General features: G+C 37.5%; 1 protein-coding gene and 1 pseudogene across 1 annotated transcript; both read right to left on the bottom strand.

The window, feature by feature from the left end:
- Positions 1 to 4,319: 4,319 nt before the first annotated feature.
- Positions 4,320 to 5,246, bottom strand: LOC138833724 (olfactory receptor 4C45-like). Its single transcript, XM_070032018.1, has one exon. It carries the CDS (start codon positions 5,238 to 5,240, stop codon positions 4,320 to 4,322), a length of 921 nt encoding a protein of 306 aa, XP_069888119.1. The 5' UTR covers positions 5,241 to 5,246.
- A 4,473-nt stretch (positions 5,247 to 9,719) lies between these two features.
- Positions 9,720 to 10,280, bottom strand: LOC138833723 (olfactory receptor 4C45-like; annotated as a pseudogene).
- Between the last annotated feature and the right edge of the window lie 631 nt (positions 10,281 to 10,911).

Genomic DNA, 10,911 nt, shown 5'->3' with positions numbered 1-10,911 from the left:
TTGAATTCTGTTCCTTAATCAATTTTGCCAAACATTGTTTTCTTAATGCACACACAAACTCAAGATCTCCTTTCAAAACCCACTAACTAAACTCGAGTTGTGTCTCCCAAATACATCTTCATCTTGTTCCATGGTTCTGCTTGTGTCCTGTGTACATTGATCTTTATTCCCTGACTCTGGAGAAATGCTTAATTATACTTTACAGAGTGAGGGATTTGGTCATCCTTTGGCCCCACAATCCTCTTTGGAGGATTACTAATTATTTGTACTGAAATAATCTTGAAGACAATAATCAGTGTCTGTCACTTTTCCCAATTGGCACACATACATGTTATTAGTGATTAGTTCAAGATCTGCAGTTGATATGAGGTTAATGCAGTACTTTGGTTCTAGTTTAGGATGTAAGTTGCATACTTTTGAAAACTTCTTCATGTTTATGAACATTGTTCATCCTGGCTTAGGAACAAGTGTGGTTTTAAGTGTAGTTTAAAGATGTCTCATATAGACAAAATGGGTGTTCTAGAGAATGGAAGTACCATAATTCAAGCTTTTGTGGCTTTCACAATCACCCTGGGTGATTGTGAAAATGATCTTCTTATTGACAACTGAGGGATTTTGTGGGAGAATTCTAAGCTACCAAAGTTTGGATAATTTACATGTCACATCAACGTTTTCAATGTGATAATTTAGATGGCATATTTTCTTGGTTAACTTAGGGGCCTATTATTTTTTCTATACTGCACAAAAGGAGAATGATTATATAGAGTTAGACACTATTGAGAAAATGACACTCAGCACAAAGCCATGAACAATATGCCCAAAGATTGAGAAAAACACCTTGGATGAAGATTTTATGATCTCACTTATTTCAGCTTCTGTAGCATTGAAGAACTAGGCACAACTTCTTCTTTTTTGGGGGGGGGTCTGGTTGGGGCCTGAACTCTGGGCCTGGGCACTCTCCCTCAACTCTTCAGCTCAAGGCTAACGCTCTACCACTTGAGCCACAGCGCCACTTCCGGTTTTTTTCTTTTTGCTTATGTGGTGCTGAGGAATCGAACCCAGGGCCTCAAGCAGGCAAGGCAAACGCTCTACCTCGAGCCACCTTCCCATCCCCTAGGCACAACTTCTAATGCAATCACTTTTCTCTTCTTGCCCTTCCTCTTCCTTCATTTTCTTTCTTCTTCCTCTTTTTTTCTTCTTCCTCTCTCCTTCCTCCTTTTTCTTCTTTTTTGACTTGAAAACAGTCTTTTCCTTTAAACCAAATTGACATAATCCTGAAATTTTTGGACCCCAAAGAAAAGCCAATATTTGTCTTGGGTATTCTCAGGTTATTCTTCACTTTTGTTTTCAACATACTATCTCATAGTCATCCTCTCCCTTGTAACTATTGTTAGCATATATTGATGGTGTAAGATAATGAGTTTTATTAAGGCACTTATGAAGTAGAATCTTATATACTAATGTGCTGTGATCACATTTATGCTTCAGTGAACCCTTCCTTCTTGATAATTGGGTTTATCAATCCTTGTTCTTGACACCTGAGCTACTGGAGTTCTAGTAACAAAGTCCTGCCTGTATTTAGGTTTTGAGGCATTTTCCTTCAGTTTCCCTGTAGTAGGCTGGAACTTACAGGTCTTATATGTAGTTATTTGATGAAGTATTAACTGATTTTGTACAGATTCCTAGTCTGAATCTTCTTCAAGTGGATTTGGGTTTTCCCAGCACCATAGGCTTTTGGACATTCTTGTGAAAAGGCAAATAACTGGCAGTGAGGGCTAATCTCTTTTCTAATCCATTGTTTTATGCTTGTGATTTTGTGCCAACATTATATTATGTTAAATTATTTTGTCACTAGGACTGTATTCTATTTTGAAGTCAGTTATTAAGATACTTCTAGCATTTCTCTTTCTCTTTTCATCAAGATTGCTTAGCTATTTTAAATCTTTTGTGTCTATATAGGTTTTTTTTTATATTTTTCTGTGTTTCTGTGAAGAATATGTTTGTGGTATTAATTGGGATCATATTAAATCAGTAAATAACCTTGGTTGAAGAAAATGTTTGTGGCATTGATTACGATCATATTAAATCAGTAGGTAACCTTAGTAGTATAGTCATTTTCACAGTAATAATGTTTTGCTCCACCATCAAGAGCAGTTTAATGTCTTTTAATTTTCTTTGATGGTTTATACTTTTTAGTTTTTGCTTATTGTTATGTTTGTATCTAGTTGCTTTAATTACTTTTGCTCCAATGTATTGAACTCTCCTTTTTTTTTTTTTGCTGTTCATGGGGTCTGACCTCTGGGCCTGGGCTCTGTCCCTCAGCTCTTCAGCTCAAGACTAGCACTCTACCACTTGAGCCACAGTGCCACTTCCAACTTTTTTGCTTATGTGGTGCTGAGGAATCGAACCCAGGGCCTCATGAGTACAATGCAAGCACTCGATAACTCAGCCACCTTCCCAGCCCATGGACTTTCCAGTCCTGGGGCTTGAGTTCAGGGACTTGGTGCTGTCCCTGAACTTTTTGCCTAAGGCTAGTATTCTACCACTGGAACCACAGCTCCGTTTGTAGCTTTTAATGGCTAGTTGGAGGTAAGAGTCTCATTGAGCTTTCCTGGCCCTGCTAGCACCATCAGGATGCTAGGACTACAGGTGAGAACCACTGGTAACCAGCTGTCCCCTATTTCTTTTTTTAGATGAATATGTAGTATGTGGTTTGGTGCAGAGGTCATTGGAAAAGTAAATTTTTGTGAAAATATTGTGGGAATGCTTTCTTCTTATGATTGTGTTAAGGAAGAAGTATTATATGACTATAACGTAAGACTTGAGCTGGGAATGTTTTGCAAACTTCTCAAAGGAAGATGTTTTCTATTGGTACAAAAGGAGAACATATGTAAACCTGTCAAATTTGAGAAACTTGAGACTATATGTTGTTCAGTGCACTTGTTGAAGATATCCCATACCATTCTACAGTCCATCCATATGTAGTGGCTTTTTCTCTTTAAAAAACAAAAACTCAATTTTGTCTGCTGTGGTGATAATGAAAAGCCCAGAATTTTGTTGATTGTTTTCACATCTGCAGTTAAGACAACAATTGTTCATTCCCCTCTTGGAGGCTTTCCTTATAAAAATATTAAAAATTACATTTAATGAATGCTTTGTTAAGAACATGAATATAAACTGGATTTGGCCCGTATTTCTCCTTCTTATAATTTGAAAAAAAAGTAAACCCTGCATGGACCTCTGAAATAGCATTTGAACTTCTGCAATATTTGTGTCTTAATGACTTTTCTAGTACATCCTTACATGTGCTCTCAATAAAAATTGTGTCCATCAATACACAGGTGGGTCAAGAAAATTTGGTATATTTACACTGTGGAATATTTAGCTATACAACGATTTTAATCCAGTGCTTTGTGGCAACCTGACTAGAAGTAGAAGACACTATCTAAAGGAAGTAAGTCAAGCAAAGAAAGACAAATGCTGAATTTTCTTATTCATTGAAATAAACCAAAATAATAATTTGATCTCATAAAAGTTGAAAATTCAATTTTGGTTTGAGAAAATTAAGAAGGATATAAGAAGATGAATAGAGGTATATTGTGATATTGGGCCTCAAAATGCATTTCCATAGGAAAAAGTACTAATGTTGTACAGCAGAATAATGAATGGAAAAATATATTTTATTGAATAACAGAATAGAGGAGATTAAAGATATCTGATACAGAAATTATACATGTTAAAGGAGATAGATTAAACACATATCATTCTGTGTAGTCTGTAAATAATTATAATTTTATTTCAAATAAAAATTTGGACCAGTACCTTGGTGGGCTGAAGGAGGAGTTGGGGAGGTGGGGAAGGAAGAGATGGTAGGGGAACAACAAAGGAGGAGGTAACAATGCTCCATAGGAAATGTACTCATTACCTTGCTAATGTAACTGTAACCCCTCTGTACAACATTTTTACAATAAAAAAGTACAAAAAAATGGGGCCTGGCCTGGTGGCTCACGCCTGTAATCCTAGCTACTCAAGAGGTGAAGATCTGAGGATTGCTATTCAAAGTCAGCTCGGCAGGAAAGTCCGTGATACTTTTATCTCCAATAAGCCACCCGAAAAACGGAAGAGGCACTGTAGCTCAAGTGGTAGAGTGCTCACCTTGAGCTGAAGAGCTGAGGGACAGTGCCCAGGCTCAGAGTTCAAGCCCCATTACTGACAAAAAAAATGAGGCAAAGAAGATCCTTATTTTAATTTTAATCAAATTTGGGAGATTGAGTTTCTATAAGACATCATTACATTTCTAAATACAGAAATCATGAGATTTAAATATGATCAGCTTTCATTATTTGACTCCAGAGCTTCTTCATAGCTTTTTTCACCTCCTCATTCCTGAGAGTGTAGATTAAAGGGTTCAACATAGGTGTGACTAGGGTGCAAAACACAGTCACAGGTTTGTCAGCAGGGAAGGAGACCATGGGCCTGAGGTACAGATAGGAACAAGGTACAAAGAATAAGATGACTACAGTGATGTGAGAGGCACAGGTGGACAGGGCTTTGCGACGCCCCTCAGAACTGTGATTCCTCAGGGAGTACAGGATGTTCACATAGGAAGCCAGCAGCATAGAAAAAATGAGCAAACAGAGTGAGCCACTGTTGGCAGCAATCAGAGGCCCCAAAGCATGAGTGTCAGTGCAGGCCAATTTCAGCAGTGGTATTAAATCACACATGAAGTGGTCAATGACATTGGGGCCACAGAAGGGCAACTGAGCAATAAACAAAACCTGTATCCCTCCATGAATAAACCCCAATATGCCAGCTGCCCCCACCAGGAAAGAGCACACAGGCCGGCTCATGATGGTGGCATAGTGCAACGGTTTGCAGATGGCCACATATCGGTCAAAGGCCATGGCAATGAGCAAGATGATCTCTGCTGCAGCAAAGAAGTGTTCAGCAAAGAGCTGTGTCATGCAGCCATTGAAGGATATGGTGTTCTTCTGAGATACCAAGTCCAGGATCATTTTGGGAGCAATGGAAGTAGAGTAGAGAGCATCTATAAGAGACAAGTAGGACAGAAAAAAGTACATGGGGCACCCCAGGCCTGGGCTGATGAAGATGGTGACTGAGATGAATGTGTTACCTGCCAGTGTGACCAAATAGATGATTAAACACACAGCAAACAAGAGCTTCTGGAATTCAGGATCTTGGGTGAGGCCCAGCAGCATGAATTCTGTCACATTGTTCATGATTTGTATTAATGTATCTTGGTTTTTGTGTTTTTGGTTCACCTGAAAATAAATAGTACTTCTCTGTAATGTGAGTTTGAAGTCAGTAAAAAAATACTTTGTCACCTGTTTAATTCTGTCTTTGAAGCTGGTGAAGCTACATTTTCCCTCACCTATGCTATTTGATAGATTGTTGTAAAGTTAATATATTCTGATTCATTTTAATTAAATATTGAAAATATCTGAGAGGTAACACATACATCAATGTGCCTTTAGGCTTATGGATTGGGCTCTCCTTGCTAACTTTTTTTTCCTTTGTCAATTTTCCTTCTCAATTTTGGCTTAATTATATCATTTGGAATGGCAGCCAATGTCATAAGTATCAATTACTTTGAAGTAATAATAACTTTTATGGCCAATTACAGAATTCTCTCTTGTCATCTATTATGTATCTAAAATTTAGTGTTCAGTTTTGCTAAAGGTACAGTGGCTTTGTTTGATGATGATGCTTCCTTTCTCTCTCATGAAAACACACGCTTGTGTAAATGAAGTTACTGTTGGCGTTTCTTCCTTTTTTGAGGCCAAGAAACTCTTGTTATTAAAAGTTACTGGTTACAACTCTTAACTGCCCCCCATGTTTGTCTGCTCTACGTGGCTGTGCATTTCATGCACCTTGCTTTCAAACTTTTGGCGGTTGCTATATAAATGGTATAAATACTCTGCATATGTTCCCTAGTATATTATAAATAAATTTTCCTTGACATTGAACTTTGATCAGCTACAAAATTATCCCCTGGATTCTTTAAATAATTATCTCCACTCATATTGTGCAAAAGGAACTAAATGAGACAGTAGGTACTCTGACATTCCTGTGGACATAAAAAATTATATTTGGGAAAGCTAAGATAACACAATATCCTGCTGTGAAATTAATTCCAGTAGGAGGAGTTTTTAGTTTTTCTTGACATAGGTAGATGTCTTGAATGAATTAAATACATACATACATACACATATATTATGAAAATACAATACAGAGGGGTTACAATTACATGGGCAAGGAATGAGTACATTTCTTATCAAGCATTGTTGCCTCTCCTTTGTTTTTCCCCTACCATCCCTTCTCTCCCATCTCCACAAGTACACTCCCCCCCCACCCACTGCCTAAATCCTAAAGTTTGTTTCTCACCATAGTGTCTTGTACATCTCATTGTTACAATGGGTCAACATGTATCCCTATTTAAACATCTTATTTTTCCCTTCCCCTCCCCAAATACAGTGCAAACAGGGATTATACTGTGGGGGAGGAACATACAAAGAAACAAAAAAATCACACCGTACCTTAAAAATACCTTAGAAACAATAGCAAGAAAGAAAAAAAACCACTTGTGTCCCTTTCTTGGGGTTCATTTCGCTTAACTTCATGTTATCTGGTCATATGTACATGGCTTTTGACCTTTTCTGCTTGTCCCAGACATATACTAATTATTTCAAATAAGGGAAACCATGGGACCTATGATTCTTTGGACCTGGCTTACTTCACTTAGTATAATTTTTTCCAAGTCTTTCCATTTCCTAACAAATGGGGCGATGTCATTCTTTCTGATGGAGCCATAGAATTCCATTATATATATGTATATATATATATGTGGTATATATATCACATATATATGTGATAAATGTGATATGTGTATATATACACACATATATGTGTATATATATTATATATATACACATATATCACATTTTCTTGATCCATTCATCTACTGAGGGGCATCTGGGTTGGTTCCATATCTTAGTTATGATAAATAATGCTGCAATAACTGCAATTTTGTTTGTGATCATTTGGGTAAATGCCTAAAAGTGGGATTGCTGGGTCATAGGGGAGCTCTATATGGAGTCTTATAAGTTCAGAATGGCAGCTTGGAAATCATGCAAAGGCAAAACAAAACAAAACAAAAACAAAAACACTCCACTTCTTTTGGGCATTCACTGTGAAAGTGCATAGAATCTGTATGCTTAAAAGTACCTAAATATTAGCCACAATGTTAAAAAAAAGTATCAGATCTTCCAGAAGCCTTTGGTTTGAACTAGAAGAAGTGTTTTCTATGATTATTTTCATGTTGTCATACTCAAATACATTTTCTTAGCACAATGTAAATATCTAAATCATATATGCAACTACAAAAGTTATTTCAGACAAAATTTGCCTAAAATAATTTCAAAATGTTGGGCAAAGATATAGGTTTTACTCACCTGGGTGCAGTTGATTATGGAATTCTCAGATTTTTCAGAATGAGTGCTGGCCTTTATATCTTCCACTCTGAACAATCCATACTAGATGATCTCCATGAAGTGAAAGCTGAGGACACTGGAATGATTGTCTCTCTAGATGACTGTCCTATTTGGACACTTTTGTTTCTGTGTCTCTCATTGTTAGTATGTTTGTTTGTGTGTTTTTCTTTTCCACACAATGTGTGCTGTGTCCATTAGGAAATATTGATTGTTCTACAACTAAATATCCACTGCCTTTCCTTGTTTCCAAAGAAAGTGTCAGGAATTCTTCCAAATGAATATTGTCCTATACCCTTCAATTATGGTCAGTTTCAAGCAAAAATAATGATACCAAAGCCCAATTAACCAAATGAGCATACATTAGTGTACTCAATTTTCAAATATAGAAATGAAATAAATCACATGGACATGCTTAGTTTTACAGTCAATTTGGCCAAAATATTTTTGCGTTGTAAAGCACATGAGCTATATGGAGATCTAACGTGTTTCACTCATCAGCCTAGTTCTTGTGTCCACTCTATTTTCTTAGAGACAGACCAACCTCAAAAGTAATCTCCCAAACAAATCTTCCTCTTGTTGGTCTCTGGCTCTACTCTGTAATTTATTCACAGATGCTTCCTTCTTTGTGATTCTTTTTTTTTTTTAAACTGACTCTAGAGAAGTAGTTAAATATACTCTCAGAATATAGCTTTGGTCATGCTTTGAAGGCCTCTAAATTACCTAGAGGATTAGTAATTAGCTGTTGCTAAAATCTTTGTGTAACAAAAGTGAGTGTGATTGATTTTTTTCCCAGATGGTATGTACAAACATCATTAGTGACCAGTTATTTTCCATATGTTTTAATTTTAAAGTATCATTACAGAGGTGATGTAACAGTGGTGTTCCAGTTACATAAGTAAGGTAATGAGTACATTTTTTTCTGGACAATGTCACCCCTTTCCCTCACTCTCTCCCAGTTTTTCCCTCTTACCCACAAGTTATATAGCTCATTTTCAATATAATATCTAACGAGTACCAATGCTGCATTTGTTCACCCATTGTCCCTACCTTTCTGTGCCCTTTTTGCCTTCCCCAAATTGGATACCTGGACAAATATGCTGTAAGGATATGAAAGCAAGCACAAAGAAAAATTCCCTATTTTCATTTCCTGGAGTTAATTTTGATAAATATTATTTTGCATGACCTGGTGCACATAGCCGTTGCTGCGGTGTGTTCCTCCCTGTCTTCCTTTGGTCTCACTGTGTGTGAATGCTCAGAGTCCTGTATATTTTACCACGTTCCAGAGTATTTTAGATCTAGTTTACACAGTGAAGTGAAAACATGCGCTGTTTGTCTCTCTGAGCTTGGTTTATCTCACTTAACATGATTTGTTCTATGTCCATCCAATACCCCGACAATGACATAATCTAATTCTTTTTGCTGTCCCTGTACAATTCCATTGTGTATAGGTACCACATTGCTTTAATCCATTCATCTGTATGTATGTTAGTGTTTCCTTACCTTGGTTATTGTGAATAGTACAGCAGTGAACATGGATGTTATAAACTAACAGCGTTGGTTCCAAGTTTTAGAAATGCAGTTAGAATAAAGTTAAAGATGTGTCCTGGCTATGGTTTAGGCTCAGACTTGAATAGTATAATTTTGAAAACTTCTTGACAGAATTTTTCTGCCCCATAATTGTGACATTGTAGAAGATATGGTGTAGTTTAAACATGTCAAAGTTAGAGAACGGATATCTCTCAGAAAATCTGACTTATTTAAACAGCCCCATTGCTTTGAGGACTGAAAATGTCAGTTTTCAAGGGTATGGGGTTGATTAACCTTAGAGTTCTGAAAATGTTTTATTATTGACACCTGGAGTGATTTAGGTGGAAGGATTCCAGCTACCTGATAGGATAATTGAGAATTCATATCAATTTCTTTTCAGGGGATCATGGTCTTCTATAGAGGTCTTGGGTCAGATAAAGAATTATGAGGTAAGAAAAATGAGAACAGAGGCAAATTTTATTGAATGCAAGAGTAAGGTGCCAAGTAAACTGAAAAAAAAGCCTCTTAGTAGAGTTGCTATAGGCCTCCAGCTAGGAGTGCAAGCTGCCATGTGCAGTTCTGTCTACTGATTTCTTGGTGAGGAGGAGGGCAATGTAGATTATTCAGTGAAAGAGACCAGTAGCTCATGGAGTGTTCTTTTACCTCCTTTCTGGGTGAGTCTCAGCTGTTGGTGCAGGCCAACTTCAGCAGAGGCATTAAGTCACATGTAAAATGGTCAGTGACATTGGGGCCATAGAAGGGCACAACATGGCAATACAGATAACCTATATCCCTCCATTAATAAACCCCAATACTCCAGCTACCCCAACCAGGAAAGAGCACACAGGGCGGCTCATGATGGTGGTGTAGGGCAAGGGCTTGCAGATGGCCACATAGCGGTCAAAGACCATGGCAATGAGCAAGATGATCTCTGCTGCAGCAAAGAAGTGTTCAATAAAGAGCTGTGTGATACAGCCATTGAAGGATATGGTGCTCTTCTTAGAAACCAAGTCTACAATCATGTTTGGAATAATGGAAGTAGAGTAGAAAGCATCTATAATAGCAAGTAGGCAGGAGAAAAGTACATGGGGGCACCCCCAGGCTAGGCTGATGAAGATGGTGATGGAGATGAATGTGGTACCTGCCAGTGTGACCAAATACATGATTGAACACACAGCAAACAAGAGCTTCTGTATCTTGGGTGAGGCCCTGCAAGATAAATTCTGTCACATTGTTCATCCTTTCTATGAATTTCTCTTATGTGAGTGTGTGGTATGGTCCTCCTGAAAATAGAATTGTCCTCAGTCATGTACCTTGAATTTAATAGTAAAATACTTTGTCACCTATTTATTTCTGTTCTATAAAATTAATGAGGCCATACTTATACCTATATTTGCCATTTTGCAGATAATTTTCTTAAGAAATGGGGCAATGTGATTCTTTCTGATTAAGGCATAGAATTCCATTGTGTATAGATAGCACATTTTCTTGATTCATTCATCTACTGAGGGGCATCTGGGTTGGTTCCATATCTTAGCTATGGTAAATAATATGGCAATAAACATAGTCCTGCTGGTAGCTTTAGTATGGTCTTGTTTGTGATCATTTGGGTAAATGTCCAAAAGTGGGGTTGCTGGGTCATTGGGGAGCTCTATGTGGAGCCTTTTTTATTGTGAAAATACTGTACAGAGGGGTTACAATTACATAGGCAAGATAATGAGTACATTTCTTATCAAGCACTGTAGCATCCTCCTTTGTTTCTCCTTCCCATGTATGTGGAGTCTTTTGAGGAACCTCTGTACTACTTTGCAAAGTGGTTGAAAAAGTTTACACTCCCACCAACAATGCAGTAAGGTTCCCTTCTGTCCACATC

The sequence above is a fragment of the Dipodomys merriami genome, unplaced genomic scaffold (genome assembly GCF_024711535.1).
Source record: "Dipodomys merriami isolate MVZ:Mamm:240054 unplaced genomic scaffold, mDipMer1.0.p SCAF_21, whole genome shotgun sequence".
Taxonomy (NCBI): Eukaryota; Metazoa; Chordata; class Mammalia; order Rodentia; family Heteromyidae; genus Dipodomys; species Dipodomys merriami.
This window is presented reverse-complemented; position numbering and strand designations above follow the sequence as displayed.

What these genes read in the sequence shown, in the direction of transcription:
- LOC138833724 (XM_070032018.1), bottom strand. Translation starts at nt 5,240, where the DNA reads ATGAACAATGTGACAGAATTCATGCTGCTGGGCCTCACCCAAGATCCT.